Source organism: Myiozetetes cayanensis, unplaced genomic scaffold, assembly GCF_022539395.1.
Source record: "Myiozetetes cayanensis isolate MyiCay16 unplaced genomic scaffold, myiCay2020 scf107, whole genome shotgun sequence".
Taxonomy (NCBI): Eukaryota; Metazoa; Chordata; class Aves; order Passeriformes; family Tyrannidae; genus Myiozetetes; species Myiozetetes cayanensis.
Window position 1 is genome coordinate 34724 of NW_026086683.1, and position 25277 is coordinate 60000.

The following is a 25277-nucleotide window of genomic DNA, read 5'->3' on the forward strand; positions in this document are numbered from 1 at the left end:
GGGTTTCTCCCGAGAAAAGCTGGAATTCCACAGGAATGGGGTTAAAGGAAGGTCCCTCCCCCCCACTCAAGGTGTTCCCAACTCATCCCAGTGATGGGAATGTGAAATTCGACGCGTTTTGGATCCCTCCCCTCCTTCCCTAATTCACCCATCAGACTTTTGGAGTAAATCCCCAAATCCATCAAATGCCAGAGGTTTATTCCACCCCTTCCCAGCCAAATTCGAAGATTTAATCCCCAAAACTCCCAAATTCCCAGACTTCAAACCCCAAAGCTTCCCAAATTTTGGCGAAGGACCCCCAAATTCCAGGGATTTATCCCCAAACACACCAAATTCCAGGATTTTAACCCCAAATCCCTTAATATTTTAGGTGATAAATCTCCCAATCCCCTGAATTCCAGGGGTTTAACCCCAGAAATCCCTAATTTTGGGAGGTAAATCCCCCAAAGTGTCAGGATGTGAACCCCAAAAGCACCCAAATTTTAAGGGTTTATCCCCCCCCCCCAAATTTCCAGCCTTTAACCCTAAAATCCTCCAAATTCCAGGAGTTTAACCCCAAATGCCCCCAAATGTCAGGAATTTATCTCCCAAACCTCCCCAAATTCCAGAGGCTCTTCCAAACCTCATCCCGAAATTCCACAGGACATGATGGCAATTAGGGAGAATTTTGTGGGGGGGGGGATTCTGGGGAAATTTCAGTGGAATTTTTTGTGGAAGTTTGGAGAGGTTTTGGGAACTTTGGCAGAATCTGGGGGAAAATTTGGGTGGACTTTGGGGGAATTTTGGGGAACTTTTGCGGGACTGTGCAGATTTGGGGAATTTCTGGTGGGTTAGGGAGGAATTTGGGGCAAATTTGGGGTGGATTTGGGGGGAATTTTAGGTGGATTTGGGCAGAATGTAGGGGAAATTTTGGGTAGATTTTGGTGGATTTTTGTGGAATTTTGGGGGGGAATTTTAGGTGGATTTGGGCAGAATTTAGGGGAAATTTTGGGTGGATTTTTGGGGGGGAATTTTAGGTGGATTTGGGCAGAATTTAGGGGAAATTTTGGGTGGATTTTTGGGGGGGAATTTTAGGTGGATTTGGGCAGAATGTAGGGGAAATTTTGGGTAGATTTGGGTAGATTTTTGTGGAATTTTGGGGGGGAATTTTAGGTGGATTTGGGCATAATTTAGGGGAAATTTTAGGTAGATTTTTGTGGAATTTTGGGGGGGAATTTTAGGTGGATTTGGGCAGAATTTAGGGGAAATTTTGGGTGGATTTTTGTGGATTTTTGTGGAATTTTGGGGGGGAATTTTAGGTGGATTTGGGCAGAACGTAGGGGAAATTTTGGGTAGATTTGGGTGGATTTTTGTGGAATTTTGTGGGGGAATTTTTTGTGGAATTTCGGGCGAATTCCCGGGAATTTTCGGGCCAAATTTGGGGTTGGATTTTTGCGGGACTTCAGATGCATTTGGGCGAACTCGGGGCGGATTCCTGCGGGATTTTGAGCAAATTCCGGTGGACTTGGGGAAATTTTGGACAGCTCCGAGAAACTGCGAAATTTTCGGCGCCTTTTGACGAGTTTCTGGTGTATTTTTGGGGGGTGGGAACCGCTGGGAATTCCGGCTCAGAGGCTGACGCTCCGGTGGTGCCGGAGGCTCCGGCGCCGCTCCCGCTCTCCCAGCTCGTCGCTTCCCAGGCTGGCGGCATCCGAAATTCCCGCCAAATGTTCCACCGAGTCGAACTTCTGCAGGTCGGAGGCGACCGTTTGGAGGCTGAGCACGGACAGGGAGTCCCCGGCCGGGCACTCCGCTCCCAAATCCGCCCCTTGGGATTCCAGGCTGGAGTGGCGGGGGCTGCACTCGGCTCCCACTGGAGATTCCCGGCGCTGGAGGAGCCTCTGGAGCCTCCGGGCGTGGATCTGCTCGCTGATCTGCTCCAGGTTGCGGAGGGCGACGGAGTAACGGGTCTTGGCCTGGGAGACGCGGCTTTCCAGGGAGGTCACCTTGGATTTGTGCTCCTGGGAAAGGGAAAAGGCAGCAGGGAAAAGGGGGGGGGAGGGTTCAGCGGGAGCAGCCTGGGGGTTCTTTGGAAACCCCCTGGAAATCAGTTGTGACCTTCGAAAATTGGTTATGATCCCTAAAAAAACCAGTTATGATCCCCTTAAAAACACAGACTATGATCCCTAAAACATTGGTTCTAATTGGGTTCCGATCCCGAAAATATTGGTCCTAATTCCAAGATCTGGCGGAACTGGAGCTCCCGGTCCCTCTCCCAGCGCTCCCAGTGCCCCCCCAGTCCCTCCCAGTATCTCCCCGCTCTCCTAGTGCCCTCCTCCCAGCGCTCCCAGTGCACCCCCAGTCCCTCCCAGTATCTCCCCGCTCTCCTAGTGCCCTCCTCCCAGCGCTCCCAGTGCACCCCCAGTCCCTCCCAGTATCTCCCCGCTCTCCTAGTGCCCTCCTCCCAGCGCTCCCAGTGCACCCCAGTCCCTCCCAGTATCTCCCCGCTCTCCTAGTGCCCTCCTCCCAGCGCTCCCAGTGCACCCCAGTCCCTCCCAGTATCTCCCCGCTCTCCTAGTGCCCTCCTCCCAGCGCTCCCAGTGCACCCCAGTCCCTCCCAGTATCTCCCCGCTCTCCTAGTGCCCTCCTCCCAGCGCTCCCAGTGCACCCCCAGTCCCTCCCAGTATCTCCCCGCTCTCCTAGTGCCCTCCTCCCAGCGCTCCCAGTGCACCCCCAGTCCCTCCCAGTATCTCCCCGCTCTCCTAGTGCCCTCCTCCCAGCGCTCCCAGTGCACCCCCAGTCCCTCCCAGTATCTCCCCGCTCTCCTAGTGCCCTCCTCCCAGCGCTCCCAGTGCCCCAGTCCCTCCCAGTATCTCCCCGCTCTCCTAGTGCCCTCCTCCCAGCGCTCCCAGTGCCCCCCAGTCCCTCCCAGTATCTCCCCGCTCTCCTAGTGCCCTCCTCCCAGCGCTCCCAGTGCACTCCCAGTCCCTCCCAGTATCTCCCCGCTCTCCTAGTGCCCTCCTCCCAGCGCTCCCAGTGCACCCCCAGTCCCTCCCAGTATCTCCCCGCTCTCCTAGTGCCCTCCTCCCAGCGCTCCCAGTGCCCCCCCAGTCCCTCCCAGTATCTCCCCGCTCTCCCAGCTCCCAGTGCCCCCCCAGTCCCTCCCAGTATCTCCCCGCTCCTCCCAGCGCCCCCCAGTGCCCCCAGCGACCTCGAGGATCTGGTTGAACTGGGCCTTGAGCTCGAAGTAGGGTTTGCTGCGCAGGATGACGCGCTTCAGGGATTTCTGCAGTGCCTGCACCTCGGCCTCGGCCTCCTGGCACAGGCGCGTCACCCGCTGGTGCTCCCGCTCGCTCCGCACCCGCTCCTCCTCCGCCTCGTTCACCTGCAATTCCCGGGAATGAGGAGGAGCCAGAACATCCCAGCGGGAATGGGGGGACAAAACCACCCCTTTGGGAACGGGGCTTATCCCAACGAGGCAGCGACCCCCCCAAAAAAAAAAAGACCCCTTGGGGTACAAACGACCCCTCCTTGGGAAAGGGGCCTCGCATCCCGAACTCTCCCGCTCCCGGACTCTCCCACCTTGCGCGTGGCGTGGTTGAGCATCTCCTGCCAGGTGGGATCCAGGCGGTTCCTGCCGGCGGCCACGCCCTGCTCGGCCACGAAGACCATCTCCCGCGCCGCGTTGTGCATCCCCACCGCCCGCTCGTAGCGCAGGGCCGCCCGCTGCGTCTCCTGCTGCGCCTGGAAGAGCGGGAATGCTGGCTCCCGGAGCTCCTTCCCTGCTTCTCCTTCCCAGGGTTTTTGCAGGATTTGGGAAGCTCCTCGAGTGGGGTGATTCCCAACTGGGAGCACCGGGAGGTGAGCGATGGGGATGGGGGTGAAGATTGGGCGGGGGGGAACCCGGAATTCCCGACCTGAGTCCCTTTCCCAAGGTTTTCCCAGGATCTGGTACCCTTCTCGGCCCAGTCATTCCCAACTGGGAGCACTGGGAGTTGAGCTCTGGGGATGGGGGGGAACCCGGAATTCCCAACCTGAGTCCCTTTCCCAAGGTTTTCCCAGGATCTGGTAGCCTTCTTGGCCCAGTGATTCCCAACTGGGAGCACTGGGAGTTGAGCTCAGGGACTGGGACACCAACAAATAGATGGGAAACAAGGATTGGGAAGCTGAAATTCCCAACCTGAGTCCCTTTCCCAAGGTTTTCCCAGGATCTGGTACCTTCTTGGCCCAGTCATTCCCAACTGGGAGCACTGGGAGTTGAGCTCTGGGGATGGGGATGGGGATGAAGATTGGGGGAACCCGGAATTCCCAACCTGAGTCCCTTTCCCAAAATTTTCCCAGGATCTGGTACCCTTCTTGGCCCAGTGATTCCCAACTGGGAGCACTGGGAGTTGAGCTCAGGGACTGGGACACAAACAGATAGATGGGAAACAAGGATTGGGAACCCGGAATTCCCGACCTGAGTCCCTTTCCCAAGGTTTTCCCAGGATCTGGTACCCTTCTCGGCCCAGTCATTCCCAACTGGGAGCACTGGGAGTTGGGCGATGGGGATGGGGATGGGTGGAACCCGGAATTCCTGACCTGAGTCCCTTTCCCAAGGTTTTCCCAGGATCTGGTACCTTCTTGGCCCAGTGATTCCCAACTGGGAGCACTGGGAGTTGAGCTCTGGGGATGGGGGTGAAGATTGGGCGGGGGGGAACCCGGAATTCCCGACCTGAGTCCCTTTCCCAAGGTTTTCCCAGGATCTGGTACCCTTCTTGGCCCAGTGATTCCCAACTGGGAGCACTGGGAGTTGAGCTCTGGGGATGGGGGGGAACCCGGAATTCCCGACCTGAGTCCCTTTCCCAAGGTTTTCCCAGGATCTGGTAGCCTTCTTGGCCCAGCGATTCCCAACTGGGAGCACTGGGAGTTGAGCTCAGGGAATGGGACACCAACAAATAGATGCGAAACAAGGATTGGGAAGTTGGAATTCCCAACCTGAGTCCCTTTCCCAAGGTTTTCCCAGGATCTGGTACCCTTCTTGGCCCAGTCATTCCCAACTGGGAGCACTGGGAGTTGAGCTCTGGGGATGGGGATGGGGATGAAGACTGAGGGGAGGGAACCCGGAATTCCCGACCTGAGTCCCTTTCCCAAGGTTTTCCCAGGATCTGGTACCCTTCTTGGCCCAGTCATTCCCAACTGGGAGCACTGGGAGTTGGGCTCTGGGGATGAAGATGGGGGGGACCTGGAATTCCCAACTGGTGTTTTCCAGGGACTGGGACACAAACAGATGGATGGGAAACAAGGATTGGGAAGCTGGAATTCCCAACCTGAGTCCCTTTCCCAAGGTTTTCCCAGGATCTGGTACCTTCTTGGCCCAGTGATTCCCAACTGGGAGCACTGGGAGTTGAGCTCTGGGGATGGGGGGGAACCCGGAATTCCCGACCTGAGTCCCTTTCCCAAGGTTTTCCCAGGATCTGGTACCCTTCTTGGCCCAGTGATTCCCAACTGGGAGCACTGGGAGTTGAGCTCAGGGAATGGGACACCAACAAATAGATGCGAAACAAGGATTGGGAAGCTGGAATTCCCAACCCGAGTCCCTTTCCCAAGGTTTTCCCAGGATCTGGTACCTTCTTGGCCCAGTCATTCCCAACTGGGAGCACTGGGAGTTGGGCGATGGGGATGGGGATGGGTGGAACCCGGAATTCCCGACCTGAGTCCCTTTCCCAAGGTTTTCCCAGGATCTGGTACCTTCTTGGCCCAGTGATTCCCAACTGGGAGCACTGGGAGTTGAGCTCAGGGACTGGGACACAAACAGATTGATGCGAAACAAGGATTGGGAACCCGGAATTCCCAACCTGAGTCCCTTTCCCAAGGTTTTCCCAGGATCTGGTACCCTTCTTGGCCCAGTGGTTCCCAACTGGGAGCACTGGGAGTTGAGCTCTGGGGATGGGGGTGAAGATTGGGGGGACCCCGAATTCCTGACCTGAGTCCCTTTCCCAAGGTCCCTTCCCTGTCTTCCCAGGATCTGGTACCTTCTTGGCCCAGTCATTCCTAACTGGGAGCACTGGGAGTTGAGCTCTGGGGATGGGGGTGAAGATTGGGGGGACCCGGACTGGGACACAAACAGATGGATGCGAAACAAGGATTGGGAAGCTGGAATTCCCAACCTGAGTCCCTTTCCCAAGGTTTTCCCAGGATCTGGTACCCTTCTTGGCCCAGTGATTCCCAACTGGGAGCACTGGGAGTTGAGCCTGGGGATGGGGATGAAGATTGGGGACCTGGACTGGGACACAAACAGATGGATGCGAAACAAGGATTGGGAAGCCGGAATTCCCAACCTGAGTCCCTTTCCCAAGGTTTTCCCAGGATCTGGTACCTTCTTGGCCCAGTGATTCCCAACTGGGAGCACTGGGAGTTGAGCTCTGGGGATGGGGATGAAGATTGGGGGAACCCAGAATTCCCGACCTGAGTCCCTTTCCCAAGGTTTTCCCAGGATCTGGTAGCTTCTTGGCCCAGTGGTTCCCAACTGGGAGCACTGGGAGTTGAGCTCAGGGACTGGGACACCAACAAATAGATGGGAAACAAGGATTGGGAAGCTGGAATTCCCAACCTGAATCCCTTTCCCAAGGTTTTCCCAGGATCTGGTACCCTTCTTGGCCCAGTCATTCCCAACTGGGAGCACTGGGAGTTGAGCTCAGGGACTGGGACACAAACAGATGGATGCAAAACAAGGATTGGGAAGCTGGAATTCCCAACCTGAATCCCTTTCCCAAGGTTTTCCCAGGATCTGGTACCCTTCTTGGCCCAGTGATTCCCAACTGGGAGCACAGGGAGTTGAGCTCTGGGGATGGGGGTGAAGATTGGGAACCCGGAATTCCCGACCGGTGTTTTCCAGGGACTGGGACACAAACAGATGGATGCGAAACAAGGATTGGGAAGCTGGAATTCCCAACCCGAGTGAGTCCCTTTCCCAAGGTTTTCCCAGGATCTGGTACCCTTCTTGGCCCAGTCATTCCCAACTGGGAGCACTGGGAGCTGAGCTCTGGGGATGGGGATGAAGACTGGGGGGGGGGAACCCGGAATTCCCGACCTGAGTCCCTTTCCCAAGGTTTTCCCAGGATCTGGTACCCTTCTTGGCCCAGTCATTCCCAACTGGGAGCACTGGGAGTTGAGCTCTGGGGATGGGACACCAACAAATAGATGGGAAACAAGGATTGGGAAGCTGGAATTCCCAACCCGAGTGAGTCCCTTTCCCAAGGTTTTCCCAGGATCTGGTACCCTTCTTGGCCCAGTCATTCCCAACTGGGAGCACCGGGAGTTGGGCGATGGGGATGGGGGTGAAGATTTGGGGGACCCGGACTGGGACACAAACAGATGGATGCGAAACAAGGATTGGGAACCCGGAATTCCCGACCTGAGTCCCTTTCCCAAGGTTTTCCCAGGATCTGGTACCTTCTTGGCCCAGTCATTCCCAACTGGGAGCACTGGGAGTTGAGCTCAGGGACTGGGACACAAACAGATAGATGCGAAACAAGGATTGGGAAGCTGGAATTCCCAACCTGAGTCCCTTTCCCAAGGTTTTCCCAGGATCTGGTACCTTCTCGGCCCAGTCATTCCCAACTGGGAGCACTGGGAGTTGAGCTCTGGGGATGGGGGTGAAGATTGGGGGGACCCGGACTGGGACACCAACAAATAGATGGGAAACAAGGATTGGGAAGCTGGAATTCCCAACCTGAGTCCCTTTCCCAAGGTTTTCCCAGGATCTGGTACCCTTCTTGGCCCAGTGATTCCCAACTGGGAGCACCGGGAGTTGAGCTCAGGATGGGAGATGGAGGTGAAGACGAGGATTGGGAACCCGGAATTCCCGACCTGAATCCCTTTCCCAAGGTTTTCCCAGGATCTGGTACCCTTCTTGGCCCAGTCATTCCCAACTGGGAGCACCGGGAGTTGAGCTCAGGGACTGGGACACAAACAGATAGATGGGAAACAAGGATTGGGAAGCTGGAATTCCCAACCTGAGTCCCTTTCCCAAGGTTTTCCCAGGATCTGGTACCCTTCTTGGCCCAGTCATTCCCAACTGGGAGCACTGGGAGTTGAGCTCTGGGGATGGGACACCAGGGGGGAAACAACAAGGACCCGGAATTCTCCTTTTTTCAGGATTTTCCCGGTACCTCCTTGGCTCTCCGTCGGGCCTCGTAGTAGGGCCGGGCCCTCTCGATGCAATTCCCGAGTTGGGAGCCTTGGGAATTCAGTTTCCGGGCGGATTCCGACAGGATGCGGCGATAGGCGGAGCGGGCGGCCTGAAACGGGGCGAGAACGGCACCAGTTACGGACTGGGGGGCACTGGTTTGGGACAGGGACACTGGGTAGGGGTTGGGTGGGAGTGTTTTGGGATCGGCTTGGGATTGGGAAGACCAGTTAAGGGGCTGGGCATGCCGTTTTGGGACTGGAAAAACAAGGATTGAGGCCCATTTGGGAATGGGGATCCCAGTTCGGGAGTGGGGAACCAGCTTGGGATTGGGAACATGGACTGGTGTCCAGTTTGGGACTGGGGACACGTTCTGGGGAGGGCACCAATTCACGACTTGGAATCCCGGGCCTGTTCCTGGTGTCCCAGCCGGTGCTCCCAGCGTTTCCCAGTTCGGGTTCCCAGCGCTCCCAGTTTGACTCACATCCAGCTCCAGCTCCCCCCGGTTAATGTCGGCGTTGGCCTCGTTCAGATGCTCGAGCTCCTCCTGGGAGGGAGACCCCAAAATTGGGGGGGAGACCCCTAGACCCCCAAAATTGGGGTGAGGGAAACAGGACACCCCCCCCCCCACCCAAACCTGCCCAGGATGCCCCCCAAAGCCCTCAAGACCCCCAAAACCCCCTGTGACCCCCAGAAAACCCCTCAAAGCCCTGTGGGACCCCCTAAACCCATCCAGGACCCCAAAACCAGGATTCCCCCACCCCACCGAAATCCCACCTGGATCCGGGGTCCAGTTCTTCTTCCTCCTCCTCCTCCTCCTCTTCTGAAACCTCTTTTTGGGGGTTCCAGGGTCTTCACCCCCAACTCCCCCTCCATCCCGTTGGTGCCCCCCAAATCAGCCCCTGCTGCGAGTCCCCCATTTCAGGGTCCTCTCCCCAAATTTGGGGTGGTCTCTGCCCTGGTGGGGAGGGGAGGGAGGGGTGCCATTCAAGGGCTTGTTTTTTTCGCGGGGAGGGGATTATTTCATTTTTGGAAGGTTCAGGGGGTTTGGGGGTTTGGAGACCCTAACCCCCTCCCCACGAGGGGTGTCGCGAGTCGGAGAGTCCCAACTGGGAGGAGGAGCTGGAAAAAAAATAAAAAGGGGTGACAGGTCAAAGATACCCTCTCAAAATCGTGACTTGGAACAGTCCAGGGACCCCAAAAATCGACCCCAAATTTTAAAGAGCCCCCAGACCCCCCAAATCCCCCTCCCATTTTCTCCAGAACCCCTCAAGTCCCCCAACCCACCAAAGAGCTCTCAAAATACTCCTAAGACCCCCCAAATCCCCAGACCCCACTAAATCCCCCAAGACCCCCAATCCCCAAAATCTCCCCTGACCCCTAAATCCCCAAGCCCTCCAATGCCCCCTCCTCAAAACTGCCCCTATTCGCCCCCACCGCCCTGTCCTCCTTCAGCCCCCTATATCCCATTCCTCCCCACCCTCAGGACCCCAAAACCCCCAAAACCCCCCAAAAACCCTCCAAGCCCCCCGGCCTGTGTTTACCCCGCGCTCCGCCACCGCTCCCGCGCCGCTCCCCCAGCGGAAGCGGAAGTGCCGCCATGGCTCCTCTTGCCGTACAACATGGCGGCCCCCGGTGCTCGTTCACCCACCGCCCTCTCCGCCGCTCTCCCGGTTCCCACTGGGCTCAAGCCGGACGCGCGGGGGTAGCCTGTAAAGGAGAAACCGCCGCGCCCCGTTTGACCCCGATTCTCCTCGAATTATCCCCAAAAATAACGCTGGGGTGGGTTATGAGGGAGCTGCCATCTTGTGTTGCCGCGCCGCCGCGCCTCAAGATGGCGGCGCCGGCGCTGAACCGCCGGGAGGCAAACGAAATCCCCGGGAAGGTTTGATGCAAAGTCTACAAAAATAAAGGAGGACAAAGACACCCCCTCCGAGGTCCTCAAACTCTCCTAAAATCTCCTTTTTTCTCCCTCAAGTCCTTGTTTAACCCCCGCTTCTCTACAGGAAGCGGAAGTGCTCTCATGGTTCCTCCCGCCGTACAACATGGTGGCCCCCAGGACTCATCCACCCGTGGCCTTCTCTGCCGCTCTCTCCGGGTCTCCGGTAAGCTCAAACTGGTATGAAGGGATTGACGATGAAAAAACAACACAAAAAAAAAGATTTTTCTCCTCTTTTGACCCCGATTCTCCAAGAGTTATCCCTAAAAAATTGCACTCCGTGGGGATACGTGGGCGCCGCCATCTTGCGTTACGGCCCAAGATGGCCCAGGGTTGAACCCCAGGGAAGATTTAAGGGGAGCTTAAACCCCCAAAAAATTTGAGGTCGGGGGCATTTTGAGGGGCATTTTTTACCCCCCCCAGTGGATTTTGTGTTTTTATTTTACCTCTGTTATTATTTTATTGTTTTGGTGGTTTAAAAGTATTTTACCGCTATTTTATTATTTTTTTAATACTTTATGTCTTGTTATTTTTCTATTTTATGCTTGTTTTTTTCTATTTTATAACTTAGCTGATACTTGTTGTTTTTCTCTTTTACCCTTATTTCATCATTTTCATTTCATCATTTATGTTACAGCCCTTTTTTTTTTTGTTACTTCTATTTTATTATTTTATTGGACTTTTACCATTTTATTACTCTGCTTTAATATTTTTCATTTTTCCTTTTTGCTTTATGATTTTATTATTTTTAATTTCCTTTTTTTTTGTTTCACTATTTTAAAATCCTCTTTACTTCCTTGATTTTTCATCGAAGTCCCTTTTCCAAATTTCATTTCTTTCTCTTTTTTTTTTTTTTTTTTCAAATAACGATTTTAATTAAAACCTGCCTTAAAAAAAAGTCCCAAAAGGGGAAAAAAAATCCACTCCAAATTGGACCCAAATCCCCCCAGTTCCTGGTATAAATCAGCGACAATTCCACGGGTTCCTGGGAAATGATGGAATGACCCTCCAAGGTTCCCAAGTGGATCCACTGTGGGGGGTGACACTGGATGGGATCGTCCTTGGAAATTCTGGGATTCAGGACGTGGGGAATTCCTGGATTTGAGGGGTGGGAGTTCCATGGAATGCGGGATTTGGGGGTGGGGGGATCTCCAGGAAATGTGGGAATTCAGGATCTTCCTCCCTTTCCCTGAGGAGGCTTCGTGACCTGATTTCGGTGTTTACAAAGAAGGGAGGGAGAGGGAGAGGGAGGGAGAGAGAGGGAGGGAGGGAGGAAGAGGTGGGAGAGGCGAGAGGGAAAGAAGGGGAGAGGAAGGGAAGAGATGGGGAGGAGAGGGAGGAAAAGGAGAAGCAGGAGGGAGGAGAGGGGAGAGGGAGGGAGGGAGGGAAAGAAGGAGAAGGGAGAGGGATAGAAAGGGAGAGGGAGAAGAGGAGGGAGGGAGAGGGTTGGGAAGAGGACGATATGGCAGAGGGAGGAGGAAACAGGGGGTGGGGAGAGGGAGGAAGGGGGAGGGAAGAGGAAGAAGAGCTCTGGGGTCTCCCTCCCCACGGTCACTCCCACGTGACACGTGACCTGCCCTCTCTCTGCCCTCCTCTCCCCAAATCCCCCTCAAGCCCCAAATCCCTCTCCCCTTCTTCCTCCCTCCCTCTCTCCTCCCCTCCCTCCCCCTAAATCCCCCACATCCCTCTCCCTCTTCTCGCCCTTCCCCTCCCCCGAGGTGGCTCCAGCCCCTCCCTCCCCCTCCCCCTCACTCCCTCTCTCTCTCCTCCCTCTCTCCTCCCCTCCCCCCAAATCTCCACATCCCTCTCCCTCTCCCTCTCCCCTTCCCGCCCCTCCTCCCTCCCCGAGGCGGCTCCGGCCCCTCCTCTCCCCTCCCCTCCCTCCCACCTTCCTCCCTCCCCCACCCACCTGAGGCCCCTCCGCGGCTGTTCCCGGTCCCGCCGCCCATCCCGGGGTCTCCGCACCGCCCCCACGACGCACCCCACTCCCCAAAAACCACTCCGCGACCTCCCCCAATTCCCCCCTCCGCCAGCCCTCCCCGCTTCTCGCCCCTCCCCCAATTCTCATTCCCATCCTCCACCCGGGCATCTTCGGCTCCATCTCCCCTCCCCACCCCCGGCTCCAGGAGGGCTTCGTGGGACCCCCGCCCCAAATTTGCCCTCCCCTGTCACTGGGGCCCCCTGCGGCGATCACGACCCCTCCCCACCCCCTAAATTTGGGATCTCCCCTCCCCGCACCGGGAATCTCAGGCCAAGGTAGAAACATCCCCTCCCCCTTCCAAAATTTTGGGGTCTCCCTTTTTTTTGGGGGGGGGTCTCCTCTTGTTTTGGGTGATCTTCTCTTTATTTTGGGGGTCTCTCCTGGTTTTTGGGGGGTCCCCCTTATTTTGGGGAGAGTGGGACACATTATGGGGGGGTCTCCCTCTTCTGGGGGGGCTTTCCTTTATTTTGGGGTGTCCTCTTATTTCGGGGTTCTCCCTTAATTTAGTGGGTCTCCCTTTATTTTGGAGGGGCTTCCTAATTTAGGGGGTGTCCCTTAATTCTGGGTGTTCTCCCCATTTTTGGGGGGGCTCTCCTGTTGTTTTGGAGGGTCCCCCCTTTATTTTGGGGAGTCTCCCCTTAGTTTTGGGGGATCTCCCTTTTCAGGGAAAAACACTCAGGGAGGAAGGGGAGGCGGGAAAGGGGGGAGGGTGGGAAAATTTGGGGAGGGGATGGAGAGGCGCTGACCCCACCCTTTTTTTGGGACTGTGGAGTGTCCCCTACAGGGACTGGGGGTGTCCCCTCTAGGGACTGGGCCATACTGGGGTCTCTCCCCTGCAGATGCTGCTGCTGCTCCTGGTGCTGAGCGTGGCCCCCGCCCGTGGCACCGTCCACACCAACCTCACCGAAGGTGGGAGACCCCCCCCAAGACCCCCGGGACCTCCCTATAATCCCCCCAACCCTAGGGGATCATCCCCCCAGTTCTAAGGGACCTCCCAAATCTATGGGATACCCAAACCCTATGGAACCTCCCGACCCTATGGGACCTTCCAACCCTATGGAACCCTCCAACCCTATGGGACCTTCCAACCCTCTGGAACCCACCAACCTTATGGGATTCCCCAACCCTGTGGAACCCCCCAACCCTATGGGACCCCCCAACCCTATAGAACCCCCAACCCTATGGAACCCCCCAACCCTATGGAACCCCCCAACCCTATGGAACCTTCCAACCCTATGGGACCTTCCAACCCTATGGAACCCACCAACCTTATGGAATCATCCCAAACCTATGGAACCTTCCAACCCTATGGAACCCCCCGAACCCTATGGGATCCTCCCCCAGTTCTAAGGGACCTCCCAAATCTATGGGATACCCAACCCTATGGAACCCACCAACCTTATGGGATCATCCCAAATCTATAGAACCCTCCAACCCTATGGAACCTTCCAACCCTATGGAACCCCCCAACCTTATGGGATCATCCCAACCCTATGGAACCCCCCCGACCCTATGGAACCTCCCAACCCTATGGGACCCCCCAACCCTATGGAACCCCCCAACCCTATGGAACCCCCCAACCCTATGGGATCCTCTCCCAGTTCTAAGGGACCTCCCAAATCTATGGGATACCCAACCCTATGGAACCCCCCAACCCTATGGAACCCCCCAACCTTATGGGATCATCCCAACCCTATGGAACCCCCCAACCCTATGGAACCTTCCAACACTATGGGACCTTCCAACCCTATGGAACCCCCCGACCCTATGGAACCCCCCCAACCCTATGGAACCCCCCAACCCTGTAGAACCCCCCAACCCTATGGAACCCACCAACCTTATGGGATCATCCCAAACCTATGGGATTCCCCAACCCTGTGGAAACCCCAACCCTATGGAACCCCCCAACCCTGTGGGATTCCCCAACCCTATGGAACCCACCAACCCTATGGGACCTTCCAACCCTATGGAACCCACCAACCTTATGGGATCATCCCAAACCTATGGGATTCCCCAACCCTATGGGACCTTCCAACCCTATGGGATTCCCCAACCCTATGGAACCCACCAACCCTATGGAACCCCCCAACCCTATGGAACCCCCCAACCCTATGGAACCTCCCAACCCTATGAGACCTTCCAACCCTATGAGACCTTCCAACCCTATAGAACCCCCCAACCCTATGGGACCTTCCAACCCTATGGAACTCCCCAACCCTATGGAACCCCCCAACCCTGTGGAAACTCCCAACCCTGTGGAAACCCCCAACCCTATGGGACCTTCCAACCCTATGGAACCTTCCAACCCTATGGAACCCCCCAACCCTACGGAACCTTCCAACCCTATGGAACCCCCCAACCCTATAGAACCCCCCCAACCCTATGGAACCCACCAACCCTATGGAACCCACCAACCTTATGGGATCATCCCAACCCTATGGAACCCACCAACCCTATGGAACCTTCCAACCCTATGGGACCCCCCGACCCTATAGGACCCCCCAACCCTATGGAACCCCCCAACCTTATGGGATCATCCCAAACCTATGGGATTCCCCAACCCTATGGGACCCCCCCAACCCTATGGGTCCCCCCCACCACGCCCAGGCTGCCAGATCATCCACCCGCCGCGGGACGGAGGGATCCGCTACCGGGGCCTGACCCCCGAGGAGGTGCAGAGCGTGCGGTTCCTGCCCTTCGACTACGAGATCGAGTACGTGTGCCGGCCCGACCGCGAGATCGTGGGGCCCAAGGTGCGCAAGTGCCAGCGCGACGGCACCTGGACCGCCATGGCGCACCCCAGCCGCTGCCGTGAGTGTCGCCGGCACCGCTCGGGCTGTGGCACCGAGCTGGCGCGGCGTTGGTGTCCCTGTCCTGTCAACAGCCCCATCCTGTCGCTGTCATCACCCCTGTTAAAGTCCCTGTGCCGTCGCTGCCACCCTTCGTGTCGCTGTCACCCTCCCATCTCAGCCCTGTCAGTGGCTCTGTCCCTGTCGCCGGCTTTGTCCTGTCGATGACGCCTTACCCGTCGTGAAGATCTTCCCTTGCCCTTCGTCACATCCCCAAGACCTTGACCGACATCACCTGGACCATCATCATCATCATCTTGCCCACGACCAACACTTTGACCACCATCACCATGACCACCCACTTGACCATCACCATGACCATCACCATCGTGTCACCCAACCGTCTCCTTGACCACCATCCCCATCCCCATCCCCAAGACCTTGACCGACATCACCTGGACCATCATCATCATCTTGCCCACGACCAACACTTTGACCACCATCACTATGACCATCACCTTGACCACCCCGTTGACCATCACCATGACCACCCCCTTGACCACCCCCTTGACCATCACCATGACCACCCCCTTGACCACCCCGTTGACCATCACCATGACCATCACCATGACCACCCCCTTGACCATCCCCTTGACCATCACCATCACGTTGCCCAACCGTCACCTTGACCACCATCCCCATCCCCAAGACCTTGACCGACATCACCTGGACCATCACCATCATCTTGCCCACGACCAACACTTTGACCACCATCACTATGACCACCCCTTGACCACCCCCTTGACCATCACCATGACCATCACCATGACCATCACCATGACCATCACCATGACCATCACCATGACCATCCCCTTGACCATCACCATGACCATCACCATCATGTCGCCCAACCGTCACCTTGACCACCATCCCCATCCCCATCCCCAAGACCTTGACCGACGTCACCTCGACCATCATCGTCATCATCTTGCCCACGACCAACACTTTGACCACCATCACTATGACCACCCCCTTGACCATCACCATGACCATCACCATGACCACCCCCTTGACCATCACCATGACCATCACCATCATGTTGCCCACGACCAACACTTTGACCACCATCACTATGACCACCCCCTTGACCATCACCATGACCATCACCATCATCTTGTCCACGACCAACACTTTGACCACCATCACCATGACCACCCCCTTGACCATCACCATGACCATCACCATCGTGTCGCCCAACCATCACCTTGACCACCATCCCCATCCCCATTCCCAAGACCTTGACCGACATCACCTCGACCATCATCGTCATCATCTTGCCCATGACCAACACTTTGACCACCATCACCATGACCACCCCCTTGACCACCCCCTTGACCACCACCATGACCACCCCCTTGACCACCCCCTTGACCATCACCATGACCATCACCATGACCACCCCCTTGACCACCCCCTTGACCACCCCCTTGACCATCACCATCATGTTGCCCACTGACCAACACTTTGACCACCATCACTACTGACCACCCCTTGACCACCACCTTGACCATCCCTTGACCATCACCATGACCATCACCTTGACCATCCCCTTGACCACCACCATCACCACCATCCCATGACCATCACCTTGACCACCATCACCATGACCACCCCCTTGACCACCCCCTTGACCATCACCATGACCACCACCTTGACCACTCACCTTGACCACCCCCTTGACCACCCCCTTGACCATCACCTTGACCACCATCACCATGACCACCACCATGACCACCACCTTGACCATCACCTTGACCACCCCCTTGACCATCCCCTTGACCATCACCATGACCATCACCATTGACCACCCCTTGACCATCACCATGACCATCACCATGACCACCCCCTTGACCATCCCCTTGACCATCACCATGACCACCCCCTTGACCATCACCATCATCTTGCCCATGACCAACACTGACCACCATCACTATGACCATCTCCTTGACCATCCCCTTGACCATCACCTTGACCACCATCACCACCCTTGACCATCACCTTGACCATCACCCTTGACCATCACCATGACCATCACCTTGACCATCACCTTGACCACCCCTTGACCATCACCATGACCACCACCTTGACCACCCCATGACCATCCCCTTGACCATCACCATTGACCACCACCTTGACCATCACCATGACCACCCCTTGACCATCACCTTGACCATCACCATGACCACCACCTTGACCATCCCCTTGACCATCACCATGACCACCACCTTGACCATCCACCACTTGACCTACCACCATTGACCATCCACCTATGACCACCCCCTTGACCATCACCATGACCACCCCCTTGACCATCACCATGACCACCACCTTGACCATCACCATGACCATCACCATCATCTTGCCCATGACCAACACTTTGACCACCATCACTATGACCACCCCCTTGACCACCCCCTTGACCATCACCATGACCATCACCATGACCATCACTCACCATGACCACCACCTTGACCACCCCTTGACCATCACCATGACCATCACCATGACCATCACCATGACCCATCACCACTTTGACCACCATCCCCATGACCACACCTTGACCACCACTTGACCATCACCATGACCACCCCTTGACCACCTTGACCATCCCTTGACCATCACCATGACCATCACTCCATTGACCACCATCACCTTGACCACCATCCCCATTCCCAAGACCTTGACCAACATCACCCTGGGGATGAGCATCACCATGACCATCACCATGACCACCCCCTTGACCACCACCATGACCATCACCATGACCACCCCCTTGACCATCACCATGACCATCACCATGACCATCACCATGACCACCCCCTTGACCACCCCCTTGACCACCCCCTTGACCATCACCTTGACCATCCCCTTGACCATCACCATCATATTGCCGATGACCAACACTTTGACCACCATCACTATGACCACCCCCTTGACCACCCCCTTGACCACCCCCTTGACCATCCCCTTGACCACCCCCTTGACCATCACCATGACCATCACCATGACCACCCCCTTGACCATCACCATCATCTTACCCAACCAACCCCTTGACCCCCACCACCATCCCCAAGACCTTGACCAACATCACCCTGGGGATGAGCATCACCATGACCACCCCCTCGACCACCCCCTCGACCACCCCCTCAACCACTTCTTCCCCCCTCCCCCTGACCCACGGTTGTCCCATCCCACCCCTCGCAGTGCGGACGTGCCCCAGGACGCACCTGAGCCTGGAGAACGGGCGGGTGGTGCCGCGGGGGCTGGAGCGGGTGCCGGTGGAGGGCACGTGGGCCGAGTACAGCTGTGAGCCCGGCTTCCGCCTGGTGGGCAGCGCCCGCAGCAACTGCACCAAGCTGGGCCGCTGGAGCCACCCCAAACCCGTCTGCGAGCGTGAGGAGACAGGGGGCAGGCAGGGAGGAGCTGGGGGGGGAGGTACAGGGATGTGGGGTGGAGGGTTTGGGTTCCTGGGGGTCTCTGGGTGGGGTTTGGGTTCCTGGGGGTCCGGGAGTCTCTGAGGGCTTGGAGGGTCTCTGGGGTGGGGTTTGGGTTCCTGGGGGTCCTGGGGTCTCTGAGGGGTTGGAGGGTCTCTGGGGTGGGGTTTGGGTTCCTGGGGGTTGGAGGGTCTCTGGGGTTGGGGTTTGGGTTCCTGGGGTCTCTGGGGTGGGGTTTGGGTTCCTGGGAGGTCTCTGGGGTGGGGTTTGGGTTCCTGGGGGGGTCCTGGGAGTCTCTGGGGTGGGGTTTGGGTTCCTGGGGGTCTCTGGGGTGGGGTTTGGGTTCCTGGGGGGTCCTGGGAGTCTCTGGGTGGGGTTTGGGTTCCTGGGGGTCTCTGGGGTGGGGTTTGGGTTCCTGGGGTTGGAGGGTCTCTGGGCTGGGGTTTGGGTTCCTGGGGGTCTCTGAGGGGTTGGGGTTTGGGTTCCTGGGGGGTCCCAGGGCTGGAGGGTCTCTGGGGTGGGGTTTGGGTTCCTGGGGGCAGCCAGGGAGGAGCTGGGGGAGGTACAGGGATGTGGGGGTTTGGGTTCCTGGGGGTCCCAGGGCTTGGAGGGTCTCTGGGGTGGGGTTTGGGTTCCTGGGGGCAGGCAGGGAGGAGCTGGGGAGGTACAGGGATGTGGGTGGGGGTTTGGGTTCCTGGGGGGTCCCAGGGCTTGAGGGTCTCTGGGGTGGGGTTTGGGTTCCTGGGGCAGCCAGGAGGAGCTGGGGAGGTACAGGGATGTGGGGTGGGGGTTTGGGTTCCTGGGGGTCCCAGGGCTTGGAGGGTCTCTGAGGTGGGGTTTGGGTTCCTGGGGCAGCCAGGAGGAGCTGGGGAGGTACTGGGATGTGGGTGGGGGTTTGGGTTCCTGGGGGTCCCTGAGGGGTTGGGGTTTGGGTTCCTGGGGGTCCTGGGGTCTCTGAGGGTTGGGGTTTGGGTTCCTGGGGGTCTCTGGGGTGGGGTTTGGGTTCCTGGGGGTTGGAGGGTCTCTGGGGCTGGGGTTTGGGTTCCTGGGGGTCCAGGGGTCTCTGAGGGGTTGGGGTTTGGGTTCCTGGGGGTTGGAGGGTCTCTGGGGTGGGGTTTGGGTTCCTGGGGGTCCTGGGGTCTGCTGAGGGGCTGGGGTTTGGGTTCCTGGGGGGTCCCGGGGTCTCTGAGGGTAGGAGGGTCTCTGGGTTGAGGGTCTCTGAGGGGTAGGAGGGTCTCTGGGGTTGGAGGGTCTCTGAGGGGTTGGAGGGTCTCTGAGGGGTTGGAGGGTCTCTGGGGTGGGGTTTGGGTTCCTGGGGGTCCCAGGGGTCTCTGAGGGTTGGAGGGTCTATTGGGGCTGGGGTTTGGGTTAATGGGGGTGTCCCGGGGTCTCTGAGGGGGTCCCAGGGGTCTCTGAGGGGTTGGAGGGTCTCTGGGGTGGGGTTTGGGTTCCTTGGGGGATCCCAGGGTCTCTGAGGGGTTGGGGTTTGGGTTCCTGGGGGTCCCAGGGTCTCTGGGGTGGGGTTTGGGTTCCTGGGGGTCCTGGGGTCTCTGAGGGGTTGGAGGGTCTCTGGGGTGGGGTTTGGGTTCCTGGGGGTCCCAGGGGTCTCTGAGGGGTTGGAGGGTCTCTGGGGTGGGGTTTGGGTTCCTGGGGGTCCCAGGGGTCTCTGAGGGGTTGGAGGGTCTCTGGGGCTGAGGTTTGGGTTAATGGGGGTCCTGGGGTCTCTGAGGGGTTGGAGGGTCTCTGGGGTGGGGTTTGGGTTCTGGGGTCCCAGGGTCTCTGAGGGCTTGGAGGGTCTCTGGGGTGGGGTTTGGGTTCCTGGGGGTCCGGGGGTCTCTGAGGGCTTGGAGAGTCTCTGGGGTGGGGTTTGGGTTCCTGGGGGTCCGGTGGGGGATGTACCCAGGGTGGGATTTCAGCTCCCACCCAGGGGTCCCTGTGGTTTTGGGTGGTCCGTGGAGGTGGGGAGGTGGGGGTCCCTGTGATTTGGGGGATCCCTTTTGATTTGGTGGCTCCCTGTGGTGTTGGGGGCTCTCTCTGTGTGATTTTGGGGGGGACCCTTTGTGACTCAGTTTATTCCCCCTCCCCCAGTTCGTCGCTCCCCTCAGGTGAGTCTGACCCTTCCCCACACTGAGCCCCCTCCCCCTTTATTCCCCTCTGGGACCACCAAAACTCTTCCCTGAGGGGGTGGAGACACCCAGAGACCCCTCCCCAACCCCTCCTCCTCCTCCCTCTCCCTTCCTCTCCCTTTCTCCTTCCTTCCCTCCCTCCCTCTCTCCCTCCTCCCTCCCCTCCTTCCTGACTCCACCCCCTCCCTCCTCCTTCCTCTCCCCTCTTCCCCTCCCCCTCCTGGCTCCTCCTCCTCCCTCCCCTCCATCCTTTCCTCCCCCATCCCTGTTTTTCCCCTCTCTCCCTCTGAATTCCCGATTCCTTTCCCACCGGATTTTCTCCACCCCAAATCCCTCCAGTTCCTCCGGCTCCTCCATCTTCCCTCTCCCCTCGTCCCTCTCTTTTCCATCCTTCTCATTCCCCCTTCCCCCTCTTTTTCCATCCCTCTTTTTCCATCCCTCTCATTTCCCAATCCCGATTCCTTTTATTTCGCCTTCCTCATCCAGGTTTTCCCACCACCTTATCTCAGTTTTTCCCACCTTCCCATCCCAGTTTTTTCCCCTCTCTCCATCCCATTTTTTCCCCACCTCTACCCTTTTCATTTCCCCCTTCCAATCCCGGTTTTTATTCCTTCCCCATCCTGTTTTTTTCCCCACCTCTATCCCTTTTATTTTTCCTTCTCCCCATCCCTTTATCCTCCCTCACCGCATCCCATTCTTTTCTACTTCAATCCCCTTATTCCTGCTCCTCCCACCCCCCCCCCAAACCCCAAACCAACCCCAAACCCTCTCCTCCCACCCCCAATCCCAAAACCCCAAATCCTATCCCCAAACCCCAAACCCTCTCCTCCCACCCCCCAATCCAAAACCCCAAATCCTATCCCCAAACCCCAAGCCAACCCCAAACCCTCCCTCCCACCCCCTCAATCCCAAAACCCCAAATCCTATCCCCAAACCCCAAACCAACCCTAAACCCTCTCTCCCACTCCCCTGCAATCCCAAAACCCCAAATCCTATCCCCAAACCCCAAACCAACCCCAAACCTCCCTCAGCCAACCCCAAATCCCAAAATCAACCCCAAGCCTCCCCAAAACCCCCAAACCCACCCCTGAATCCTCAACCCCCCACATCCCAACCCCCAAACCACCCCCAAACCATCCCCACAATCCAAATCAACCCCAAACCCCTCACCCACCCCAAACCCCCAGCCCCGAATCCGAACCAACCCCCAAACCGCTCCCAAATCCCAAATCAACCCCAAACCACCCCCACTCACCCAAACCCCCAGCCCCGAATCGAAACCAACCCCAAATCAACCCAAACCCACCCCACCCCCCAAACCCCAGCCCCGAATCAAACCAACCCCCCAAATCAACCCCAAACCCACTCCCACCTCACCTCAAACCCCCAGCCCCGAATCGAAACCAACCCCCAAATCAACCCCAAACCCACCCCCACCCCCCCAAACCCCCAGCCCCGAATCCGAAACCAACCTCCCAAATCAACCCTAACCCACCCCACCCCACCCCAAACCCCAACCCCGAATCCGAAACCAACCCCCAAATCAACCCCAAACCCACCCCACCCCCAAACCCCCAGCCCCGAATCCGAAACCAACCCTCCCAAATCAACCCCAAACCCACCCCCACCTCACCCCAAACCCCCAGCCCCGAATCCGAAACCAACCCCCCAAATCAACCCCAAACCCACCCCACCTCACCCCAAACCCCCAGCCCCGAATCAAACCAACCCTCCCAAATCAACCCCAAACCCACCCCCACCCCACCCCAAACCCCCAGCCCCGAATCCGGAAACCAACCCTCCCAAATCAACCTCAAACCCACCCCACCACCCCAAACCCCCAGCCCCGAATCCGAAACCAACCCCCAAATCAACCTCAAACCCACCCCAAACCCCACCGAATCAACCAACCCCCAATCAACCTCAAGCCCCCCAAATCCCCAGCCCAATCGAACCAACCCCAAATCCCAACCCCTCAAATCCTCCCAACCCTCTCCCCTCCCCATGGCTCTCCTGCCCCATTCCTGACCCCCATTCCCTCCGGGAATGTCGGGGCCGCCGGGCAGGCCCCCGGAGGGCTCGTGGTGGCCGCTGGTGGTGGCCCTGCTGAGCCTGGCTCTGGGGGGCCGCCCGGCGGGGGCCGCAGGCAGGAAGGCGGTGCACGTGGGGGCCCTGTTCCCCATGAGCGGGGGGTGGCCGGGGGGCCAGGCCTGCCTGCCCGCCGTGCAGATGGCCCTGGAGGACGTCAACCGGCGCGCCGACATCCTGCCCGACTACGAGCTGCGCCTCATCCACCACGACAGCAAGGTGGGGGGCACTGGGAGGGGGTTTGGGGTCATTGAGGTGATTGGAGGGGGTTTGGGGTCACTGGGATGGGGTTTGGGGTCACTGGGAGGGGTTTGGGAGTCACTGGGATGGGGTTTGGGGTCACTGGGATGGGGTTTGGGGTCACTGAGAGGTGATTGGAGGGGGTTTGGGGTCACTGGAGTGGGGTTTGGGGGCCCTGAGGACGCGCAGCGTGCGGACGTCCTGCCCGACTACGAGCTGCGCCTCATCCACCACGACAGCAAGGTGGGACTTGGGGTGGGGGGGCACTGGGAGGAGGGTTTGGGGTCACTGGGATGGGGTTTGAGGGCCCTGAGGAGCGTCAACCGGGCGGCAGACATCCTGCCCGACTACGAGCTGCGCCTCATCCACCACGACAGCAAGGTGGGGGCACTGGGATGGGGTTGGGGCACTGGAGGGGGTTTGGGGTCACTGGGATGGGGTTTGGGGTCACTGGGATGGGGTGGGACATCCTGCCCGACTACGAGCTGCGCCTCATCCACCACGACAGCAAGGTGGGACTTGGGGTGGGATGGGGTGGGGTCACTGGGATGGGGTTTGGGGTCACTGGGATGGGGTTTGGGGTCACTGGGATGGGGTTTGGGGTCACTGGGATGGGGTGGGACGTCCTGCCCGACTACGAGCTGCGCCTCATCCACCACGACAGCAAGGTGGGACTTGGGGGGGTGGGGTCACTGAGGAGGAGGGTTTGGGGTCACTGGGATGGGGTTTGGGGTCACTGGGAGGTGATTGGAGGGGTTTGGGGTCACTGGGATGGGGTTTGGGAGTCACTGGGAGGGGGTTTGGGGTCACTGGGATGGTGGTTCAGTGGGTCAGTGGGTCACTGGGATGGGGTTGGGAGGTCACTGAGGAGGGGGTTTGGGGTCACTGAGACAGGGTGAGGTCACTGGATGGGGTTGGGAGTCTGTCACTGGGATGGGGTTTGGAGTGGTCACTGGGATGGGGTTTGGGGTCACTGGGATGGGGTTTGGAGGGGGTTTGGGGTCACTGGGATGGGGTTTGGGGTCACTGGGATGGGGTTTGGGGTCACTGGGATGGGGTGGGACGTCCTGCCCGACTACGAGCTGCGCCTATCCACCACGACAGCAAGGTGGGGGCACTGGGAGGGGGTTTGGGGTCATTGAGAGGTGATTGGAGGGGGTTTGGGGTCACTGGGATGGGGTTTGGGGGCCCTGGAGGACGTCAACCGGCGCGCAGACATCCTGCCCGACTACGAGCTGCGCCTCATCCACCACGACAGCAAGGTGGGGGTCACTGGGGTGGGGGTTTGGGGTCACTGGGATGGGGTGGGACGTCCTGCCCGACTACGAGCTGCGCCTCATCCACCACGACAGCAAGGTGGGACTTGGGTTGGGATGGGGTTGGGGGTCATTGAGAGGTGATTGGAGGGGGTTTGGGGTCACTGGGATGGGGTTTGGGGTCACTGGGAGGGGGTTTGGGGTCACTGGGATGGGGTGGGACGTCCTGCCCGACTCACGAGCTGCGCCTCATCCACCACGACAGCAAGGTGGGGGTCACTGGCAGGGGGTTTGGGGTCACTGGGATGGGGTTTGGGGTCACTGGGATGGGGTTTGGGGTCATTGAGAGGTGATTGGAGGGTTTGGGGTCACTGGGATGGGGTTTGGGGTCACTGAGAGGTGATTGAGGGTTTGGGGTCACTGGGAGGGGTTGGGGTCATTGAGAGGTGATTGGAGGGGTTTGGGGTCACTGGGAGGGGTTTGGGGGCACTGGGAGGGGTTTGGGGTCACTGGGATGGGGTTTGGGGTCACTGGGATGGGGTTTGGGGTCACTGGGAGGGGGTTTGGGGTCACTGGGATGGGGTGGGACATCCTGCCCGACTACGAGCTGCGCCTCATCCACCACGACAGCAAGGTGGGACTTGGGGTGGGGGGCACTGGGAGGGGGTTTGGGCTCACTGGGATGGGGTTTGGGGTCATTGAGAGGTGATTGGAGGGGGTTTGGGGTCACTGGGAGGGGGTTTGGGGTCACTGGGATGGGGTTTGGGGTCACTGGGATGGGGTTTGGGGGTCATTGAGAGGTGATTGGAGGGGGTTTGGGGTCACTGGGATGGGGTTTGGGGTCACTGGGATGGGGTTTGGGGTCACTGGGATGGGGTTTGGGGTCATTGAGAGGTGATTGGAGGGGTTTGGGGTCACTGGGATGGGGTTTGGGGTCACTGGGATGGGGTTTGGGGTCACTGGGAGGGGGTTTGGGGTCACTGAGAGGTGATTCAGTGGGTCAGTGGGGTGGGATGAGGTTGGGAGGCACCAAGGAGGGGGTTTGGGGTCATTGAGAGATGATTGGAGGGGGTTTGGGGTCACTGGGATGGGGTTTGGGGTCACTGAGAGGGGGTGGGATGAGGTGGGATGGGGTTGAAGATGAGTTTTGGGGGTCTACAATGAGGTTTGGGGTCACCAGGACGAGGTTTGGGGGTCACTGAGAGGTGATGGAGG

At 58.3% G+C, this 25277-nt stretch overlaps 4 protein-coding genes across 5 annotated transcripts in view; 2 read left to right on the forward strand and 2 right to left on the reverse strand.

Annotated features, from left to right (window-relative positions):
- Nucleotides 1-1552: 1552 nt before the first annotated feature.
- Nucleotides 1553-9773, reverse strand: SH3BP5L (SH3 binding domain protein 5 like). The gene is made up of 7 exons (XM_050306042.1): nucleotides 9694-9773; nucleotides 8934-9001; nucleotides 8634-8704; nucleotides 8133-8261; nucleotides 3562-3723; nucleotides 3191-3364; nucleotides 1553-2000 (listed from the first exon to the last, which is right to left on the reverse strand). The coding sequence occupies exons 1-7, from the start codon at nucleotides 9771-9773 to the stop codon at nucleotides 1608-1610; spliced, it is 1077 nt and encodes a 358-aa protein (XP_050161999.1). The 3' UTR covers nucleotides 1553-1607.
- LOC126635091 (uncharacterized) lies at nucleotides 3817-7768 on the reverse strand. Of its 2 annotated transcripts, none has more exons than XM_050306033.1 (4): nucleotides 7414-7768; nucleotides 6718-7240; nucleotides 4599-4956; nucleotides 3817-4331 (listed from the first exon to the last, which is right to left on the reverse strand). In XM_050306033.1, exons 1-4 carry the CDS (start codon nucleotides 7428-7430, stop codon nucleotides 3949-3951), a joined length of 1281 nt encoding a protein of 426 aa, XP_050161990.1. In that variant the 5' UTR covers nucleotides 7431-7768; the 3' UTR covers nucleotides 3817-3948. The 2 variants fall into 2 exon arrangements, with proteins under 2 accessions (XP_050161990.1, XP_050161991.1); XM_050306034.1 differs by having other exon boundaries at nucleotides 3817-4292; nucleotides 4561-4956.
- Nucleotides 9774-12294: 2521 nt separating the features above from the next.
- On the forward strand, nucleotides 12295-20532 carry LOC126635099 (gamma-aminobutyric acid type B receptor subunit 1-like). The gene is made up of 5 exons (XM_050306043.1): nucleotides 12295-12344; nucleotides 12909-12978; nucleotides 14677-14880; nucleotides 18123-18311; nucleotides 20441-20532. Exons 2-5 carry the CDS (start codon nucleotides 12909-12911, stop codon nucleotides 20530-20532), a joined length of 555 nt encoding a protein of 184 aa, XP_050162000.1. The 5' UTR covers nucleotides 12295-12344.
- Nucleotides 20533-22479: 1947 nt separating this feature from the next.
- Nucleotides 22480-25277, forward strand: part of GABBR1 (gamma-aminobutyric acid type B receptor subunit 1) — a 20217-nt gene continuing 17419 nt past the window's right edge. The window contains exon 1 of the mRNA XM_050306035.1: nucleotides 22480-22785. Within this exon, the coding sequence (XP_050161992.1) occupies nucleotides 22525-22785 (261 nt within the window). The 5' untranslated portion in view covers nucleotides 22480-22524. The remainder of the gene's footprint in view (nucleotides 22786-25277) is intronic.